We start from the raw sequence: 22,211 nt of genomic DNA, 5'->3' as shown, positions 1-22,211 counted from the left end.
GGACAGGACTACCACAGTTTGAGCCAGAATTTCATTGGAGGGGGTCAAATGGGCCAATTAAGATATCTCCAGAGCCCCAGGTTTCACTGTTCCTATGGAAACGTAAGTCTTAGATCTGAGTTAGCCTTTATTTCGATTTTTGTGAAACTGTCCAATTTGATTAATTGTGGTCAGACCAGATATATTTGCAGGTTTCAGGTCTGCCTTTCCAGTTGTAAACAAATGGATGGAGCTTTGGCTGTCCGAAGAAACACAGTTTCTAATGAATTAATTAACATCCATAGTTCAAAGTGTACATTTTCCATTCAGTTTTAATTCCCTAAGACTGCAGTCCAAAGCGGGACAGACTTAATCGACAACTGGACCAACCTTTGTCATAGAAAGATCCAGATTAATTCTTTAAAATCAGACGGTCTGGCACTTCACTATCAGATAAATGTGGTCTTTGTTGTGCAAAGCCATCTTACAATAAATTACATTTATCTGGATACAAACACTGCAGCTGCTTGAGAACAGACAGAAATCCCCCCCCCCCCCCAAAAAAAAAAAACAGGGCTGTTGTGGACCAGAGCAGCAAAATCAAATTTGGAAGTCACGTGATTGATGTGAATGCAGTAATATTTTCACAAGCCGATTCAAACTCGTAAGCTTGAGAAACAATCAAATTCTGCCTTTTCCTTTTCTTTGACAGGCAACTTTTTCGACGTTATATTCCACCGGCAGGTCGAATGGATTAGTGTCGACTTCATATCAAGCCAGAGAAACCGGCCTGCCATTCAGTCGAGCTCTGAAATAGACTTATATACCAGAGTTATGGTGCCAGCGAGGTGTGTACAGAGCGCAGCCTCGTGGTTATGGCTAAACAAAAACAGAAAACTTTGGTTGTGGGTTGGTACTGTCGGTTTGCAGTTCTGACACTGGTAGCCTCAAACGTCCCCGGTCCCTCCTCTTCTCACCGTCCCGTCTCTTCCTCCTTTCGTCCAACATTCCCACCCTGTGATAACAACAACAACACGAGGGTGATTTGGGTGATAAATTTAGAGGGAACAAGGCTCAGAGCCACACCCAGGATGGTGTGGCCACATCGCGTTCACCCAACCTCAGTCTTAAACCAAACACTGGCACCGAAGGCTTTTTTTTTTCCTTCTTTTTATTTTTTGTTTTTTTTTATTGCTGTCTCATTTTGGCTTTTTGGTGTGTTTATATGTTTGTGTGTGTGTCACTCCTCCCTCACTCTCCTCGCTCATCTTGGTTACTCGCTGGTGTGTACCTCCTCTTCATCCGTTTCATTTCAGTTTGTGTGACCCCTATTTCTGTTTCTGTCAGCCTCATTTGAGTCTGTTTTGTGTGTGTGTGTGTGTGTGTGTGTGTGTGTGTGTGTGTGTGTGTGTGTGTGTGTGTGTGTGTGTGTGTGTGTGTGTGTGTGTGTGTGTGTGTGTGTGTTGCTGCTTCGTTTTAGCTGCTCGTTATCTTGTGTGTATATGTGCTTGTATGTTAAGTGTGGCTCCACACGCCCCTCCACCCCTCTGAGTCTGACTGCCTCTTTGCTCTGTAATAAGAGCAGCTGTGGTTGACGTGAGGCCAACTCTGATTCAATTGCAGTGCAGGACTTAAGGCCATTATCCTCAGTGCGCTGGAGGAGGGTGGCACAGCTGCTCCAGCAACGACATGTTTGATGCTGCCTTCTAGAGCACACCGAGAGTGGGACATTTCAGCTATCAGACCGGAAAACAAGCAGAGAATCTGCAGCATATTGTTGTTAAATCTTCTGAGTGATTCTTCCTTTGGATCAAATACTATTGTGTCTATTCATCAGAGTAAATGCGATCAATGAATTGCCCCAAAATATTTGTTGAACTTTGCCCACCCCCCCCAAAACAATAAAAACAAATACCACAAACAAAGTAAGCTTTGTAAACAGCAATTACAAATATGACATTTGTTGTCAGTAAATAAACCCTAAATGATAATCTAAAAGCTGATGAATTAACAGACTTTTTTTTTAATCCACTCTTGGGAGTAAAGCTATAAGCAGACAAGCGATCCTACCAAGGCAGACAGCAATAAATACAGAAAAGGTGAAAAACAAATGTATAAAATAAAAAAAAATAAAATGTCATGTTTGCACAATTTAAAGGACACCTACGCTAGGCTGGCTAGCTTTTAGCAGGACTAGTTTACCTGTGTTACATATCGTCTCCATTATAATTAGATTTGGCTCAATTTATTCGGTATAACAAAGTCAGGAGATCTGAAGCATCAGAATTTGTTTCTGAAACGGTTCAGTAAAAGTCAGTAAAAGTCATTGCCCGTGATGCCGACACTTTTAAAACGCTAAGCTGATGCTGATAACATTTCGACCAGCTGTGGATGTAACGCGAGCGCTGCATTCACTTGTCTGTTATCCATGACTCTATGAGGATTAATGTAAGCTTCCACCCGACTAAATCGTTCCGTCTCTGTGTTACCGATATCTGATGTTTTACTTTCTCGTCTTAAACTAAACCAGATGAACTGAAAGCGGATAACGGCTAGTTCGTTAGGTGAGCAAGAAAAAAAAAAAGGGTCGTATCTTCCAATTGTGTCCTCAGTCCATATTGTGATTCTACTTTGTACTACTTTTCAACATTTCATAGACATTTTCTTTTTTTTTCCCCCGTTATCATTATTATTAATATTATTAAATTTCAGTCTCCGTTGTTATTAATATTTCCACTTCTCTTGACTGTGTGTTGAGCAGTTGTAGAAAGGATAAAGTTCTCTGATTCGCGTTTCCTGCTGATCGCACACAAAAAGTACAAGAAGAAACAATGTAACCATGGAAACCATATGCATAAAAATGGCGGCAAGCGTAGCCTCAGAATGCTTAGAAGTAAAAAAAAATAAAAAAAAAATAAATGCACGACGGAAATTAGACTCCAATTTTACCGATGACAGCGAGTCTAACCGCGATAATGAATCGAGTGACTGACCGCCAAAGTGTGATTGTTTCTGAGCGATGCACTTCCGATATAAGTGAAACGCACTCCTACGCGGCGTGTTGTGTCATTTCACGGGCGGGTGCAGCTCCAGGCGACAGGACATTGTCTGTTGGAGAGGGATCTGTATTTTTACTCCCCTGGTTTTGTTTGAGTTGTGCCACTGGAATGCCTGCAGGGTGTAATTACAACATCCAGTACGAGCCGGGGATCGCTCATGTCTGACTTTGAAACCGAAGGCTGCGTCGTTCTTAGAAAGCAAAGATGGGCGAAGACAGGAAAGGAGGAGAAAAAAAAAAAAAAAAAAAGTTGAGATAAGTCAATACGAGAGTGACAGATGTAGAACTGTAAAGTCAGGAAGAGGTGAAAAGAGGAGGAAAAGACTTATTAAAGGAGATTAAATATTGGTAGGAGAGATGAAAGAGGAAGCAGCAGAAGCAGGGAGGGCGGTGGTGGTGGTGGGGGGGGGGGGGGGGGGAGGGATGAGTGATTAAGGGAAGGAGGTGGAGAGGAGCCGAGGACCTCTACAGCTTAATTAGGTGCAGAGGGAGGAGACACCTGCCAGATGAACGCCCTGCTCTTCCTCCCCTTTACAAAACACACGGATCTCTGTGAGAAAGCAATCATTGCAGAAAATAAGAACACTTAAAATCAGGCATCCAACAGCCGGTCTGACCCTAACACATCCACCGCGGGCGGATGTACCGCCATGAATAATGTAACAGGGAGGGGTGGAGGACACTCTGGGCGTGTGCGCAGAGGGAGGAGGAGAAAAAAAAGAAAAAAAGAGGGGTTGTTCCTCCCCCTTCTTTCTCCTTCACCGCCACCCCCTCTTCTCTTTCCACTCTCCTCCTCCTCCTCCTCCTCCCGTGTTCACCCAACCCCCTCCCCCCCCCTCCTCCCACCCCGTAGCTGCCGGCCGCACTGCAGAAGGTCAGAGGGAAGAGGAGAGGAGAGAGGCAGAGACACGGCGAGGCGGCGAGGGAGAGACAGAGGGTGGGCTGCTTGGATGTACACGAACATGCCGACAGGAGAGCGCGCGGACGAGCGATGACAGCCATGCTGAGCCCGAAGATCAGACAGACCAGGAGAGGTAGGTCCGCACGCTCCGCCTTCACGTGTGCAGCACCGGCCGGCTGCAGCATCCTCTGCGGGTGGAGGGGGAAGGGGGGGGGGGACGGGACGCATCGCGACACGTATGTCAGGCAGATCAGAGGACGCATTAGTGATGCAGAGACTCTTATCTGGACGTTTTCTTGCACTTTCATGAATAAACAGCGTTTAAAAAAAAAAAAAAAAAAAAAAAAAAAAGCCTTCGTGCAACTATACTTCTGATGTTATACAGGAGTACGTCTGCAGAAAACACTTTTTCTCGACTGCTTTGATTTCCCTACCGCGGTCCCCCGTATTTCTAAATGAAGCGGTTGATGCGCCCACGCAGGAAAAAAAAAAACCCTCCCGCGTCCATTAGTGTTCTACTACAGCTGGCCGACGCTGCCGGTGTGAATTCTATCAGGAGGAGCGAGCAGCAGCTCCGGTTTCATCACTGCAGCTCTCAGCGCAATCAGGCTGCCGTCAGCTGCTGCCTCCGTGTGTGTGTGTGTGTGTGTGTGTGTGTGTGTGTGTGTGTGTGTGTGTGTGTGTGTGTGCGCTGAACCTCGTGCACGTACAGTATGTGTGTGTTTCTTTGTGGATGGATGTATTACTATGTCCATGTGTGCCAGCGTGTTCTTCCTTCCTTCCTTCCTTCCTTCCTTCCTCGGCACTAATGTCCATGACTGCAATTACACAGCTGGAATCTGATTAGGATGAAATGAATAGTTTCCCAAGAATGGGAGCGTGATGGGTAAATCCTCCGCATGAAATTGGTGGCAAAGTGGATTAAATCATGTATTTGCATATATAAAAACAGCAGAACGGACTCATGAGCGAGAGAGATTGACTGCAACACATTCTCTAACATAAACACTTAATTAATTGCCAGGTCAAGTTGAGGCCACAAATCATCATAACTATCACCATGGCCGACCAAGCAGTTGCGTTAAAGTTGCTCGTCTCGATCAAGAAGGTCTGATGAGTGTTTACGGGAGCCCAGGACGCGTAAGAACAAAATGGAAATATAAAATTCAGCCCCCCCCCCCCCCTTGTTGGATTTCAGGACGCCGATCATCCTCGCTGCACTTCTGAGACGGCGTAAATGAAAGAGATTAAGGCGACCGTGCGATTGTGCGCGAGAAGCATTCTCCGCATGCCGTCGGCAAATTGGTGCTTCGCTGCTGACAGCGTCACATTTGTTGTGCGAAGCCCATGAATAAACGGGTATGTGACAGATGTTGTCGTGCGGCCGCGTGCTCAGCGAGGGTCGGGGCGGGTCAAGACGGGACGAAGCAGTCACCAGCCAGCGTGGAGCAGCGTGGGCGATCGGACTACTGACAGTAGACGACAAGGTCAAAGAAGACACTCGAAATATTAATGAACGATAACGGCACTTTTTTTATTTATTTTTTTTACTGATCTTTCGCGCCAGCGACACTCACGACGCCAGAAGGTCAGTCGGCGCTGACGAACACAGATGTGTGGTACGTAAGCTCGTTTTGAAAGAGCGTGTAGGGTGGACATTTAGCAGCGAGGGTGAAACCGAAGCACCCCTCGCCTCGGGATGCCCTTTAGTTTGAGAAACTCTAAAAAAAAAAAAAAAAAAAACTTAAAAAGCCCCACCGGCGTTGGGTTTGTCCTGTCTGGGCTTCCGTAGAAACAATACGATGCAAAAATGGTGCAGACTGAGAAAGAGGACCTGCTCAGTTTAAATCCACAAAAACCTGAGTCTTTGTTTCACCTGAATAAATGTTAGTGAAAACATAATTAAGATAGATAAAATAGACCCCCCCCCCCCTTTAAATCCTCCACACTGGAACTTGAATTTTAAAAAGGTAGATATGCGGTATGTCGTGCTTTAATTTACATCGGCTGACTATCTTAGAAGTACCGTGTAGATGCTGTGAAGAGGGGACGTGAGCTCGTCTTCTTTCTCCGGCAAAATGGCTAAAAACTGCATTGTTTTATCAAAAATTTACAAAACCGTTAAGTTAGCTGGCTGGATGTCTTTTCATTCCCTGAGCTCAAAATGTTGGAACATTTTGGGAAAACTCTTGGTGAGACGAAGACGTGAAATATGAAGCTTCAGCCAGGAGACGATCCTCTTAGTTTAGCCTGGAGACTGGAAGCTGAGGCCACTGCTGGGTTTAGCGCAGAGACAAAATGGCAGCTATAAATTCACTCATCTAATCAAGAAAGCAAATGAGCATTTCTCCTCAAATCCCAAACTACACCTTAAACGTTATTTACTTTTCTTACTATTTGGATGTGCCCCTGAAGTCTCATGACATAAGAACAATTAGCTTTCCTCTCAGAGCAACTCTTCATTTGAAATTGTTGTCTGAGGAAAACCCCAATTGTTTTCTTACCAATCTGGGATGCCAGTTGACAGATTTTTCAATCTGGGAACTGCTGTGCTTCAATAATCACGACAACCGTCGACATATTAAAGCTGTAACGGGGTTCTCGGTGCATTTGCTGGCCCCAGAAATCTTGCAGCAGCTTTAATTGCCCACATATCAGCTGCTTCAGTCTCTCGCTGGGCGCTTTTTGATCTGCGTTACCATGGTTTTATGATCAAAGTCCTACGATCGAGCAACTCCCCGACATTCTGCCTTTTTAGGACATCTGAATGAACACATTCATTACTTGATACTGTGAGAAGGAGTGTGGATAAAAAAAAAAAAAAAAAATCACGCAGATAATGTGCATGTGGAGATGATAACATGCACACACACTCACACGCACACTCACACTCACACGCACGCACACACACACACACACACACAATGGTTAACACATAAATCAACATCGATAGCCTAACTGGAAGTCATGCACTGATGCACCTGTAACTCTCTGCCATTTTCCACGAGCCATAAATCACTAAACAACAACCAGATTAACGAAATTGAATTACTCCAACATCCATATATGTGCTTGCTTGCGTGCGTGTGTGCGTGTGTGTGCGTGTGTGTGTGTGTGTGTGTGTGTGTGTGTGTGTGTGTGTGTGTGTGTGTGTGTGTGTGGTTTCGCCATCAGTGTTGTATGGAGAGCTACTGTGGGAATACCTGCCTCGCCATACTAATGGAAGTGCTCCTCTCCGATGTGCATAACAGCTATACATCCATTTCCTGTTGATGATAAATATATACGACTCCAGACTGTATACAGTGACATCATCCGGGACGGGGAGCGCGTGAGTGTGTGTGTGTGTGTGTGTGCGTGCGTGTTGAGGTATGTGTGTGTGTGTGTGTGTGTGAGAATGTAGCATCATGTGTCGTACCACTTGTGTTTTGTTTCAGGTCTGCAGACAACCATTTGTTCACATGGTAACATTAGTTCCATACGTGCCGCCAGTCAATCCGACCTCCAGATCTGCTATTTGGAGATCGTATGAATTCCAGTCATTAATATTTCCCCTCGCAGAACAACTGTGATCTTTGTCGACAGAATTATATCTGGGCAAACTGGACTGGACCTACGCTGCCTCGTGTGATGTGGATTTGGTTTTACTGGCATCTCCCACCAAACACACTGGGGTAGAAGACAACCGGAAAAACTGCTTTTTTTAAAATTCAACAGCAGGGCGTCTTTTAACAACCTTTCACCACAAACTACATTAATGTTAGCGACGAGCATTTCAAGCAAAACTACCATTCGATATTCACTGGGAACTATTGGACTATTATTCGAAGACCCCCGTCTCTCACACACACACACACACACTCAAATTTTGTCAGTTTAAGTTAAAGACATGTGTTTGGGCAGTCACAGTGCGAAAGGCTTATTGATGTAGGAACAGGACCGGCTGGTGAATTACTGCCGAGCTAACAGCGAACACAAAAATAAGGTGAAAACATGCAACGGTTATTAGCCCGTCACAACAGCTTCCCCAGCTTTTCTCTATATTTTCTGCACTGTGAATTTTAGCCGGCGAACTTGTCACCCGGCCAGCTTGTTATCCGAGTCTGGAAAAAAAAAATAACTGTACAAGATGATTTTTGTACCTCTGACTTGTTTTGAAAAGCTGATGGTGCAACGCAGCTAATAAGCTCGAACACCTTCCTTCATGTTGGACTCTGGCTTCGTTCCCTCACGGGCTCGGGGGTGGAAAGTAGCGTGAAGATGAAGATTACTGTTCCTCAGCTGGCACAGATTTACAGTCCCGCAAGCAAATGCACATTTTTGCTGATTAAAATACCGGACTTTAAATCTTTTCTTTTTTTTTTATATATATATATATTTCTGTTACTTCAGTTTTCCTATGGCCGTAAATTGTACGTAGAAATCGAAGTGGTCGACAGCACGCAGTCTGCTGAACACACCATGCAACACACACACACACACACACACACACACACACACACACACACACACACACACACACACACACATGTTCATGACATCGTGGATGAGCTCACGACTGAATAAGTAGCCAGTCCATCTGGTATTCCTGGATATCCAGCTGCATACCCAGAATTATTCATCTGTGACCCTGAAATAAGACGGCACATGTGTTAATTTACATAAATTATCGTCGGGGTAATGTCGTGATAAACAAATGTGGGCGTGCTGTACATCTGCACGCACATTCGGCCGTGACGTGGAGCCCTTATTTGACTCGGTCCCGCCTTATCCTCGAGCTACTGTAAGTGAATGAGCCACAATCAGGTCTGTATCTCAGTGAATTGCTGTGATTGTGCATGAAGAGCACTTTCACAGTAAAACAGCCTCTCTTCAGTGTTGCACTGGGTAGTCGTAGAAGTGACCACAGAGCAGCTCCACCCAAACCGAGGAAGGTCTGAATCACTCTGAGTAGAAGGTCCAAATTGGCACACTGGGTAGTGGTGCTTGGCACACACACACACACACACACACACGTGCGCATACGCACGCACACACACACACACACACACACACACACACACACACGCTCAGAAATCAGTTGCTGTGACTCAGGCGTGAATCATCAGCCTGTGTTTTGTTCCATTCAGTCTGTGATCCAGGAGGCTGATGTGTCGAACAGCGGCGCTCTTTTAATGCAAACACTGGCGGAGCGAGGAGGGATGGAAAGACATGAGGGACGTGGTGTGGTGAGGAAAAACAGAGGGGTCAAGGAGGACAGGGAAGGTGAGTGCCACTATTGGCAGCAGCGTGATGAGAACGCTCTCCCAGTCCGGGACCGATGGTTCTGTTCGCAATTTGGGTGCCGAGCGCGAAGACTCATCGCGATCTGTACATGGTTAGTGTCTTTAGTCTGGGTGGATATCCAAGTACAATTTAAAACTAATTTGAAGTAGGAGTTGGGGCAGCATTGGAAAATCCGCGAATTACATCGTGAGACTCACTGAAACCATAGTTTCAGTGTGAAAAATGGTAAACCTTTGAAAATACTAGAGATCAAAAAAGGTTTTAAGGCGATAAATATGTCAGAGCATCGTAACATATATGAGATAAAAGCATTCATGCGTATGATTATAGTAATGGTCATGTTCATAGCTAAATAGACTTGGCCTTTACAGGCCAGAAAGCTGCAGAGGTAACATGATGCTGCTTTTAAAACATATTGTAGGCTATCAAGGCAGAAATGAAGCCAACATAAATGTAAATTACCCAATAAAAATAAATAGCAGTCAAGACTGGCGATGCATGAACTTGACATTGTTCTCACAAACAATGAAAGTAATTACATATTGTTTAAAATATAGACAATGAAAATGTGCCTCTAATCCAAGAGCTGATTTATTTGACAAAGACGGCTGAAATGTGCTGCCTGCAGTCATAACAAGAATCTCCTGCATGTGCATGTGGCCTGTGAGCTCTCAGAGAAACAGCTTTGATTCAATAAGACCAGCAGTGCTGAGGGGAGAATCAGAGCGAGTCAAAGTAAGAGAAATGAAGGGTGACGGGGCGCACCGGGAGGGAAGAAAATACAGAGCCGGAAAAAGACTGGAATTATTAGAACAAGATGGATAAGTGAGGAAAACCAATGAGGAGGAAGGCGTACATAAAGAAAGAGAGTCTTCTGGTATCAAACATGCGACAGGATGCCTCCGAGCCCAAACATCATCGACAATACTCCCAATGTTTTCCGACACATTCAGCCTTAAAGGAGCAACAAACAAACAAACAATGAAAACTCAGATAAAACCACCAAATGGGATGATATGACACCACTCCGAGGCCTTGTTCAGGCCCAGATCTGGTTTTTTGTCACATCCGGATTGTATCCGGATTGATTTTTGAAAGTCTGGACAGCAAATAGACACATGAAATGCCCTTTTTGCAAATTGTATTCAAACCACATTTAGAGGTAGTTTAAAATGAGACTCCAATCAGATTTCTACAGATGCGTCTCAGTTCGTCATTCGCAATGCGACTCCCAATGTGACGCACAACGATGACATCATTTTCAGATTGACAGAGTGAGCAGAATCTATGCTCCCGCCAGCTGTGGTCTGAAATTGACAGACATCTAAATAAATTGTCCGCTGGCACTTTGCTTCTGCATTGGAAAACAGCATCACCAGGGTAGCTACGGGAAGCAGATCGGTCTGGACACACCAAGTCCGATCCGCTCACTTTGCAAATAACAGTGTGGACAGTCTGTCCTTAAGATGTGATTTGAGTCAGAGTTGCCTGCACTCAGAACAAAGCCTCAGTGAGAAACCAGGGAACTGGAATAATGCTCAGGAACTTGGAAAATCAACATTATCATGGAATCACAGAGAAAGCAACAAGTGGAAGCAGAATGGAGACCAAAGTCAACGAGCACATTATAAACTCTAAGGACCTACAATAAATCATACGAGAGAAATATTATGACATAACCAACGGATGAAATGACGAACATCGGGCAATGTGACAAGACGCTGCTCATAGTGGGGACCCTACTGAGAATAACCACTGGACCGCACTTCCTCTCAGCTCAGCGGAGCATTTCATGTCTTCAAGAGCAGCGCTTCAGTTCTACAACCTCCAGCTCTACAGTTCTGGTCCATCACTCCCATCGTGTTTCCAGCTCCAAAAACACTCTGTAAAATCTTCTTTATGCAACCGGCTCATCAGACAGAGTTAACAACTCGCTAGTAAACACAGTCAACTAATTGGCCAAACAAATCCCTTGATGCTCCTTTAAAAAGGTGACGTATTTTGTCAACTAAATACTTCGCAGTTCTCTAACTAGCTGACCGTACTGCATGAATGACGCAGCAAATCATCAGGCCATGATGAGCGATAAAAAAAATGTGAGCGTTTCCTTTAAGCTCTCTCTCTCTCTCTCTCTCTCTCTATATATATATATATATATATATATATATATATATATATATATATATTTATATATATGCTGGAGGTAAAGAGATGGGACAATAAAAAATAATTATATTGATTTTCTTCCCCTTCCCATTCATCCAGCCTCCTCGTCGCCTCCGAACCATCTGAACATTGATCACGTCTGTGTGTGTGTGTGTGTGTGTGTGTGTGTGTGTGTGTGTGTGTGTGTGTGTGTGTGTGTGTGTGTGTGTGTGTGCGTGTGCGTGTGTGTGCGTGTGCGTGTGTGTCGCACAAATTGCAAACCAGCAGGAAGGATGTCTGCACAATTGATTTCTGTGAATTATACATGATCATCAAATAGCATTGCCTAGTTAGCCTCGGGTTGGCTGATCTGTGCTAACCCTTTAAACCTCCAGCTTGTATTTACTGTACGGTGACGCACGCTTCACAGTGTGCAGGGCTGCTCTTCTAATAGTCCTCCACAGAAGTCATGTTTTATTAAATAATGCCAAAAAAAAAAAAAGATACCGGTAGCACTTTTACTTCATCCACCGCTGATGTCATACCAGGACAATCTGAGGAGCTCGGTGGGGACACGACTGATGTGGCATTGAGACGCAGTCATAAAGCAGCCATCCCCTCCCTTTTAACACCGTCCCTGACTGAGCTCGGGTTACACGCGTTTGTTGAGGATCATTCAGTCCCTCAGTCAGTCAGTCAGCCAGTCCCATGAGGTCTTATTATCGCAGCTCAAAAAGCCTCTGCTTTTCTGCTGGGTTGCGGCAACACACAATAAGTCTCTTCCAAGGACCTCTGAAATTGAAAGGGTGGGTGGGAGGTGGGGGTGGAGGGGTATCCCTGTCACCTGAGGCTGTGTGTGTGTGTGTGTGTGTGTGTGTGTGTGTGTGTGTGTGTGTGTGTAGTGTGTGAGTGTGTGTATTCCTCTGCTACACAGTCTCTATTGTAGCTGCTCTCTGTTAGTGCCTGCTGCCTCTGTGCAGATGCTCTCCGCCTTCATGTGGAGGTGTAGCAGCCCGAGGGCAGAAGGTTGAGCGTGTTCATGACAGAGGAGCCTGGCAGGGCGCGCGCGCGTGTGTGTGTGTGTGTGTGTGTGTGTGTGTGTGTGTCACACATTACGGTACACATCTCTGGTTTTCATGCAGTTTAGAGAGGGGGGAGAGCGTAACCCACTTAGTTTTTTGTTTTTTTTTACAGTTACAATTAACAGATGTACACTGAAAGACCTCACAAGTTATCGTTAGACGTTACAATTTGCCGATGTTTTCCAGAGACGCGTCACACAGAAGCTACCAAATAAAAAGACGTGAGTGAAGCAAATGGAAGAGATACAGTAAATCACGCAGAACAACCAATGTTCTTCCTTTTAGCTGCAATACAAAGACCAAGAATGTCTTGTGTGTGTGTGTGTGTGTGTGTGTGTGTGTGTTCGCAGCCAGGTCCAAGAGCATGGTGATGGGCGAGGTGTCGCGAGGCTCCTGCCGGCCGGCCTCCCCGGGCCTCCAGGAGGGGGCGCTGAAGGCCGGCTGGCTGAAGAAGCAGCGCAGCATCATGAAGAACTGGCAGCTGCGCTGGTTCGCGCTGCGCTCGGACCAGCTCTACTTCTACAAGGACGAGGAGGAAACCAAACCGCAGGTAAGGCTTCAGCCATGTTGGGGGGAAGAAAAAAAAAAGTGGAGTTCAGAGTGAAATAAGAGCCGAGCTGAGTCACTGTTCTTCGGCTCGTGTGAATACATTGGGGACTGACGGATGTTTTTTGTTTTTTTTAGGCACTGATGAGTCAGATAGCTCCAACACATGTTCGGGTTCATGTACACCTCTAGAGAAACTAAATGTAAACGTAAAGCATTCATTTATCTGAAGCAATTACGAGCTGTTATTATCTATTACGAGATGTCGTCAGGGTGGTAAAGCAGGATTTAAAAAAGTTCTCTTGTTCTTGCCGTGGAACAGTTGGTACCGTGTAGTTCCCGGAGCCCCTCCTCTTATTGCATTCTTAATATGGGATGGAAATAAAGTAATGAGAGCGTAGAAGCATTTTTTTTTCACTGTTTATTACTTTCGTCACAGTATTGTAGGACTTGACTGCAACTCTGAAATATGACTTGGTCTCTTTAGCCTCTATTTTAAGAGAGCACATCATCTTTTGCCCTCCATCTGTTTTTAGCCATGATGGCGGTCGAGTTCAGCACAGACGACTAAAAACTCCTGAAGTCACAAACAAACAAAAGTTTTAGAAAAGAGTACTTGTGTCCTCGTAAATATAAAAGAGCATGTTGACATCCGGAGCGCCACCTACATGGCAGGAAATTGCAGAGGCCAAATGTGCAGACTTTAAAAGCACCACATATACTGTACTTAAAGACATCAAGGCCTCGGGATGACTACAATTAACACGTGACCTCCGCCACCTACTTTTGACAGACGGATGTACACTGTGGTAATGATGACTCGTGACCACATTACCACCACATTGGAGTGCATTGGTTCAAACAGCTGAGCAGCTATTAGCGTGCGATCATGAAAATATTTACATCGGAAACCTCCCATCTATTCCACGACTTCTTCACTGAGGGCGGTCTTTTTGTGGGCAGGTGCTGACTCACATGTTCCCGTGATAATTCCTCCTGAACAAACACACACGCACATAAACACACACACAAACACACACACACACACACACACACACACACACACACACACTAACGCTGTCGGGATGGACAGTCGATAAAGATGACAAGCTCAGTTGTCATCGTAACAAGAGGCGATGATGTAATCCAGCAACAAAAGACTTAGCAAAGGCAGGTCCACGACACACACACACAACACACACACACACACACACACACACACACACATATTATTCTTCACTTGTCCATAATAATCACCCCTCCAAATTCCCGGCTGAAATCTGGACACATTTATTGATCTCTTCAGTCTTCACTCTGCCATCATTGTCTTTTAGCCCGTCATCGCACGCACACACACGCACACGCACACACACACACACACACACACGCACGCACGCACGCACGCACACACACACACACGCACACACACACACAGGATGACGTATTCTCCTCCTTGCCATCTCCTTTCTGTGGAGAACAAATGACTGAAGGCTTTGACAGACTGTCTTTAATCGCAGCTTGCCAATACCCATCCAGCCTATATTGATTTGCAAATCCCAACAGATTCAAGTCACACACATGGCTGAATGCACGCGCACGCACCACACACGCACACACACACACACACAAGCACACAAACACCTCCCCCTCTGAGAACAGGATGTGAGAAAGTGTCATTCTGACCTTTTTTTTTTTTTTCCTTCCTCTCATCTTTTAATCGATAGGAAACTGGAGGCTGGTGGGGGTGGATGTGGGGGTGGATGCGGGGGTGGATGCAGGGGGTGGATGCGGGGGTGGATGCGGGGGTGGATGCGGGGGTGTAGCCTGAACGCTGCAACCGAACAAGACTACCCCCCTTCCAAGATGAAAGGGTGCAATAATTGCTGGCAGGGAAGGCAACACTGCCTGAGGATGTATACAGGTTTTCTTTTCATCATGTGGAGATAAATCCAGTGCTGAACAAACGGACTTCAGATATCTGACAATGGATGGTGACGACCGCCATTAGCGCTCCGAACACACACAGACTCTGGGAGCCACACAAACTTAAGATAAAATACCAATTTCATATCATATCATAATTATGTTCAGATGTCAAACACAGAGTGGGAGGAAATATAAAGTAATTATGTCTGTAATTTATTTAATTTCTTTTGTTCAGCATTGTCACCATCGCTGCTACTGCTCGCTGCTCAGTCCTTCTTTAATTTCCAAACAAACTAGAAGTTTCCTGAGTGACCGCTTTCACAAGGAAAAAAACAAAAATGCGACTCTGTGGCTTTTTCAGGTCGATGCAGTTACCAATATTCGGAAGTAAAAAAAATTTTTTTTATATCAATCTATTGGCTGAAATGTGGTAATCAAACACTAAGATGGAAGTAGGATAATTTACCGTTTAATGCTAAACTTTATTGTCCGAAATTACACCAGTGCATTAAAACAGTGAATTTCAATGGGAATGTAATACTTACACAAATTACTATAAATTAAAGATTAAATAAATACAAAGAACAATCTCTAAAGTATCCCAAGCATCTTTTTTGGTGTCATATTATGTAAAAAAAAAATGATTTTAGCACATCTATGTGAGATGTCAGTCAATCAGTCAGGCTCTAATTCAACCTCCACTTAAATTTCCCAGATCAACCCAGATCAACATACTCATTTAAATAAATCTACAGCTGTTGGCGATTAAGATTTATTTCTAACACAATCACAGATTTTGTTTTGTTTAGTTTTTGACAAATTCCATTGAAGGCGAGCTTGATTTGGAAACATTGATATGGAAGCATTGCCTTTATATTTATCTAGCTGATAGAATCGTGTGGTTGAACTGAGTTTGATCAGATCTGGTTCTGTCCGTGTTTCACTGCTGCTGCTTCAACTCCATGTTTTAGCATTGATTTATAACGGACGATAAATCTGTCTAAAGACTTGGTCGTGGCATCTGCTAAACAATAGAAGTCTGAGGTGTGTGTGTGCCTCAATTTTGGGCCTGTGCACATGGTGCCAATCAATAGCAGTGTGTAGTGTGTGTGTGTGTGTGTGTGTGTGTGTGTGTGTGTGTGTGTGTGTGTGTGTGTAACAGTGCACTTTGTTAGTGGTGGAGGAAGTTGCCAAAGTGAGATGAAAGTGAGAAGGAGCCTTCAGAGGCCGGGCTGATGACTGATTCATGTCCAAACCAGGTTAAACTGGGTGTGTCCACGTGTGTGTGAGGCTCATGCAGTTTCATCGTAATTAAAACGTAGAAAAGGACCAACTGTGCGATCTATCGCACACTTCGAGTCCACACTACTTGACTGCGTGATTTGTGTTGTCGGGTTACGCGTTTCCTTCTCTTACTCGTTCATTCCCGACCGGCTCCTCGTGTTATTCTGAGCACACAGCACCCTTGGGACGCCCACGCTGCCCTGCCCCTGCGCTCCATCCATCCACAGCTTCCACCCCTTCCATTTGTTGCCATGGCGACTAATGCTGGCGACGGCCCGGCCCCTCCGGCTGAGGCGGTTTTGGCAGACTCCTCTGCCTGTTTGATGGAGGATGCCAGTGTGGGGAGATTAACGGGGCCGACCTCCAGACGCTGGCATCTCTTCACAGCTCACTTGGCCTCCAGTTCTCCGGGCTAAATGGGTATTGATCTGGATAATGTATTCTGATAATCTGTGTGGGTCCCTGTTCAATCACGGAGGAGCTGCTTAAAATTTTAGAGGGGTTAAGAGGTGCGTAATAAGAAAAGAGGAGGGGGAAGGTCAGGAGCGAGGGCTGAGAGTTAAATGTCTAATTGCAATTTTCTTGTCCAGTATTTTGATTACGATTTAAATTGTGATTATTTTCTGTTCGTTAAACTGCAGATCTGCATTTGTGGTATATATATATATATTGTATCATCTACAAACTTATCGAGGCTTGAATCAGGATTATATATTACATGTCATATATTAGAGGTAGTATGTGGAACATACCAAACTAACCAGATGGTAGGATGTCCCGTTACTGGCAGATAAACCCGGGAAAGCTACATCATACTGTTGCATTTGGAATCCGTAAAAGTTACACTAAACTGTTTGTTGCAGCAGAGAAAGGTCTCTTCCATATAAGTCAATGAAAGCCACCAACTGTTTACCTCAATGCACCCAAATCCTAATATTTGCATAGTGTGTGGTAACAATAAGAAACATTTTGTTTTGCCAATTTTTTTTTTTTTTTTTAAAAAGGTCTGATGAAATTTGTGCTGCATTTGGATAGAAACTTGACTGTATATTGTTATGAATGGTACACTCTTACAATGGGCCACTTTGATATTTTAAAAAAAACAAAAACAAATAGAAACAAAGTGAAAATAATAAGTAAAAATTGAAGAAGTCGACAGAGAGGAAGAGTGGACGGAGAGTGGGAACAAGCGAGTGAAGGAAAACGAAGACACAATTCCATCTTTGCTGAGTCCCTCTGTGTGTTTCAGGGCTGCATACCCCTGCAGGGATGTCAGGTCAACGAGCTCACAGCCAACCCGGATGAACCAGGAAGACACCTGTTTGAGATCGTACCAGGTGAGATACGCCGGCTTTCTCCTCTTTTCCCACACTTCCACCGAAACACACTCAAATCTTTCAAATAAGAACTTGTCTCTCTGCTCGCTGACGTAATATCTGCAGTCTCGTGATCACAGATCAGATACGGGCGACATCAAGGAAGCCACGTCAATCTGAAGACACTTCTTCGTCTACATCTCTTTACCTCTAACATGCCGACTGTGTGCACACCGTGACCAGGTTGTGAATGATCCAGTTTTTTTAGGACGACACAGCTATTTGTTAGTAGATATAGCTGAAGATGCGTTTAGGATCATTACTCTGATTTTCGACATTTGTGCATTCTTTTTTTATTTACTTCTATTGATTTTAATCTTGGACTTTTAGTCGTGTACATCCAGTGACACGCCGGTTTGTTTTGGTGCTTGGAAAATCCACCGTCGACAATGTTGCACTAATCAGAGCGTTTTAAAAACAGTTGGATCCTATACGTTTTTATCTGTGCCTTAAGCAGAAATAAGTTGCTGTTTCGTATTCCGACAGCAGAGAGCGCTATCCTCCAGGCTGCCGTCGTCTCCCGTCCCGTCACCTCAGAGCTGCGGAAATAACAGGTTTCGGTTTCCAGTGTCACATTTCTGTCAAAAGTCCTGCGTGAAAGTGACATGAAATAAACAGAAAACTTGGCGGCCCCTCGCTCCGCCATCCCGAGGCGCTCCGAGACTGTTACCGAGCCGTCATGCTTCACATACGTGATCTCTGCCTGCGGCCGAATGGTCTGGTTAGATTGACCTCCTGTGGCTTTGCGAGGTTTTACTCGATCAATACGACACCTTTTGGTTTTGTTTGTCTTGAAGGTCACATTTGTCACAGTGTGTACTTAATAATCCCGTGTAGAGTACCATGAAACTATGTATTGTGAGGACATACACCGTGTTTTATCATATTAAATTCAAGCCTTAAAAAAAAAAAAAGGAGCTAAATTTATCATGTGGTCAATGGTGCTAACCAAAAGTAGCCATTATGGCACATCAGTGCTCGTTTCAAAAGCAGGAATTGGGGTTTTGACCCATACTAAGAAAATGACAGAGGCAGGATATTATATAGTTTAACACTAAAATATCTCCGAAATGACAATAAAAATACACTTATGCACTTAAATAATAAACGTCACTGGGAATTACTAGTTAAAAGAAACCATAAATTTATAAATTACCACATGCTTATTTTTCGGCATTATATTCTGTAAAAAAAAAAATTGGTTTTCAAATCAGAGCATATCAGACAACATGTGTGCCGATACCGCTATATCCGAGAGGCCGATATAAATCGCTCTACTGTCCACGACCCCGTCGTTCAACAACCACAAATCTCGAGGTCTAACCTCAAAATCAAGTCGTGCAATCTCCACCGCAAGAAAGCAGTTTTCTCCAGTGATGGTTTGGCTCTTTAAATCTCTGGTCGTTCTGCGAGTGTTTGCTCGGAGGGCTCTGCTTGTGTTCAGAAGGGCTGACGGGCTCTGTGTGTTCTGCTTACGGCCAGTCAACATCGCAGAAGGGCGCAAAACCCAGCGGAGCTTCTGACTTGCCGACAGGTCTGCCGACCTGACAAGACGAGACGGGAGGGGAGGAGATCAAAACTGCAGCCGGGGAGAGGAAAGCAGTCAGGTGGGGGAAACGGGGAGGATGGAGATGGAGAGAGAGAGAGAGAGGAGAAAGATATTTCAGAAAAACAGACCATAAGCTTCAATAGAAGTGATCGCGGTATTTCGTTCTCTTTCGGTGCATTGATGTTGACTGTAGAAGTTCCTCAGATATTCTGTATGATCAGGATACATTCTTCTCCGTTTCACAACTTGACACCGACTACATCTGATGTTTGCATCGTGTTGGATTGGTCGGCTCCTCGGGGGAGAAACACGAGTTCCCCCCGCTCTGTCTTTCTGCAGTCTGTAATCGGCTTAGCGCGATGAAGGCTTTACTCACTGCTGTTGTATGAAATGAAAAGACCCGGAGCTTTTAGGCTGTACATTGTGTTTAAGTAACGCTTCGAGGAGGCCGGCGCTTCCTCTTTATTTTCTAAAGCAGTCGTCACGTCTGCAGCCCATCTCACGGAACAGCGCCGATTCAAACGGATAATAATGAGCTCGATGAGCACTGATGCTCTTTAATTTCAATAAACGGGAGTAGCGTCACTGTACAGCGGTCTTCACGGTTCAATAAACACGGGATCTTATTTGCATATATGAATCAGTGATTTTTGTTTGTCAGGCTTCCATCCAGAGTTGCAGCGATTAGTCAATAAATCAACAGGTGACATAAAACTGATCAATGTTCATAATCAATGATTTGTTCAATTTTTAAGAAAAATGCCAAAATTTCAAATAAAGGGTTTTCCAATAAGAAAATGTGCAGATTTTTACCATGATGTACACAGATCAGTGGGATGCTATTATCTATCTTATTATATCGTATACGTATGTGTACATTTTTTCACATTGTGTGCACTTTTAGTTTTTTTTCTTGCTGCTGTGACGACCGAATTTCTCTCCTCTTAACCCCGATGAGTAAGAACTCCGAGTTACCTCGCTCGATCAGCATCAGCGCCCGAGTAACGCACCTTTTTATGAGCCGGCGGTCCGTGCGTTTGCGATTTTACCATGAACACGAGCAGAGAGCGTACATCACATTTGGTGTCAAACTTTAGGAATTCAGCGACGGAGTCGGTGATTTAACGGCGTCCACGTTTCAAGAGGGGCAGAAGGTCGCTGCCCGAGGCTGAAAAGGTTGCATCAGGTCAGAAGCGCCACCGGGGGGGGGGGGGGTCTTCTTCGATATTCGCGAAGTGTGCACCGTGAATTTGTCCCCCGGGGTCAGACTGTCAACACTCGGTTCCGCTGCGACGCTAGAAAGGAAAATAATCGGAGCAAACGAGCTGAAGCGTGGTGCGACGGCGCTTTGGTTCTTCAGTGTGTCCCACGACGCGAGAACAGACGGGTTTATTCACCTCAACAACGCAACCGTTGCTCCCCAATCTCCTCACCGGATTTGGCTACCTGTGACTTCTTTCTGTTCCCCAGAAATTTGACCCAAAAAACCAAAAAAAAACTAGATAAACGATGTGTGCTTTCTGCTCAAGTTTCAGGTCCATGGTGAAATAAGGTAAAGCAGCAAACAGCGCATGCGACTGTTTTCCAAAACGTGTGTTACTCCGGTGCTGAATTTGATCAATCGACGTAACTTGGAATAATTACTGATAAAGGTTATTGCTTTCCCCACCCTCCCCCCTACAGCAGGCACATCACAGTACTGCGCTCTGTTGGCAGTATTTGAACTTTTAACCCCCCCCACCCACCCCCCCTTCCCCAAAGGTTTCAAATACACCATTTTACATGTAGCGCACCGCATGTGCCTGCAACAGGCTGTCAAGAGCAGTATTTATACAAATGGTAGAAAAGCCCCACATCTGAGAGGCGAGGCTCGACGAGGACTCCCAGACTGATAAACGCTCGATATGAGGTCAGACCAGCCGAGAGATGAAGGCGGGGATTTTTCTATCGGCGCTGATAAATGAGCTGCAGGCTCTCTCACTTTCAGCCCTCTTTTGTCTGCTGTAATAGAAGCCTTGTCCTTCAAAAGGAGCCCGGGGACCTTGGGCTGTTCGTCTGGGTCATGTTATTGACTGATAGGCTTTGCTCTGGTGTGCGTGTGTGTGTGTGTGTGCGTGTGTGTGTGTGTGTGTGTGTGCGTGTGTGTGCGTGTGTGTGCGTGTGTGTGTTCCGGCCACATGGTAAGTCCATTGGTCGCGCTTATTGTGCAGATAAATGTAGATACAAGACGGATAGCAACGGCAGCATGCTAAACCCCACGGAGGCACCCGAACGCACCAGGTAGCGTTGGAGTGGTTTCCTGTGAAATCAGCTTTCGGTGCACGTCGTACGGCCCAACAGTCTCAAGGTCAGAGCCGGTATTAAAATCTCCTTGTCTCTACATCGCTGACTTAACCGCACTCAAAGGGAAGTCGAAGGAAAACAACATTCCTCTTGGCATTTAACTGAAATAACATCACTAGATCAGCATGCTTACAATTAAAAATTAGACTCCCACCATGGTTGGGTTTTTGGTTTTTTTTTGTAAATCAGCAGCGCACCCAAACAAAGCCGACGCAACGGTCATGTGGTCGAGTCTGAACTGAGCTCCTCTCAAAGCCCGTAGGCACGAAGGAAATTGGCAAATAATTGGATATCTCAAAAATATTCTCTGTATTTAATGACTGACTCAAGGCTATAAGCCCTCTGTTGTAGAAGTGTGAAGCAATTATGGGCCACCTGGAAAACAGCACACACACTAGAACACACACAATGACAGACACTTGTGCCTGTGCAAACGTGACAGCCTCTGGCAATTCATTATTGTGGGCTAGCTGGTTAGGCAGCCCTCCATGCATACATGAAAAACACACACACACACACACACACACACACACACACGCACACACACACACACACACAGGATTTTTCTGTGTCTGAGAAACCGTTTTGCCACGAGACGACAACAAACCCACATCACAGTCCGCGTCTGGTTTTATGAGCTGAAGCACAGCCGCAGTGACCTTTAACCTTTGACTTCTTTAACAACTGCAGTTATTGACTGCAATGTGCGTCCTCACTACAATTTGAGATGTCACAA

The 22,211-nt window shown here is 44.9% G+C and overlaps 1 protein-coding gene across 1 annotated transcript in view; it reads left to right on the top strand.

Annotated features, from left to right (window-relative positions):
* The first annotated feature begins 3,885 nt into the window (after nucleotides 1-3,885).
* arhgap22b (Rho GTPase activating protein 22b) overlaps nucleotides 3,886-22,211 on the top strand; it is a 30,716-nt gene continuing 12,390 nt past the window's right edge. Inside the window, exons 1-3 of the mRNA XM_069156120.1 lie at nucleotides 3,886-4,071; nucleotides 12,802-13,001; nucleotides 17,457-17,544. Coding sequence (XP_069012221.1) covers nucleotides 4,029-4,071; nucleotides 12,802-13,001; nucleotides 17,457-17,544 — 331 coding nt within the window. The 5' untranslated portion in view covers nucleotides 3,886-4,028. The remainder of the gene's footprint in view (nucleotides 4,072-12,801; nucleotides 13,002-17,456; nucleotides 17,545-22,211) is intronic.

Source organism: Embiotoca jacksoni, unplaced genomic scaffold (genome assembly GCF_022577435.1).
Source record: "Embiotoca jacksoni isolate LCO1_2020_lvr unplaced genomic scaffold, fEmbJac1.0.p SCAF_20, whole genome shotgun sequence".
NCBI classification, from domain to species: domain Eukaryota; kingdom Metazoa; phylum Chordata; class Actinopteri; family Embiotocidae; genus Embiotoca; species Embiotoca jacksoni.
This window is presented reverse-complemented; position numbering and strand designations above follow the sequence as displayed.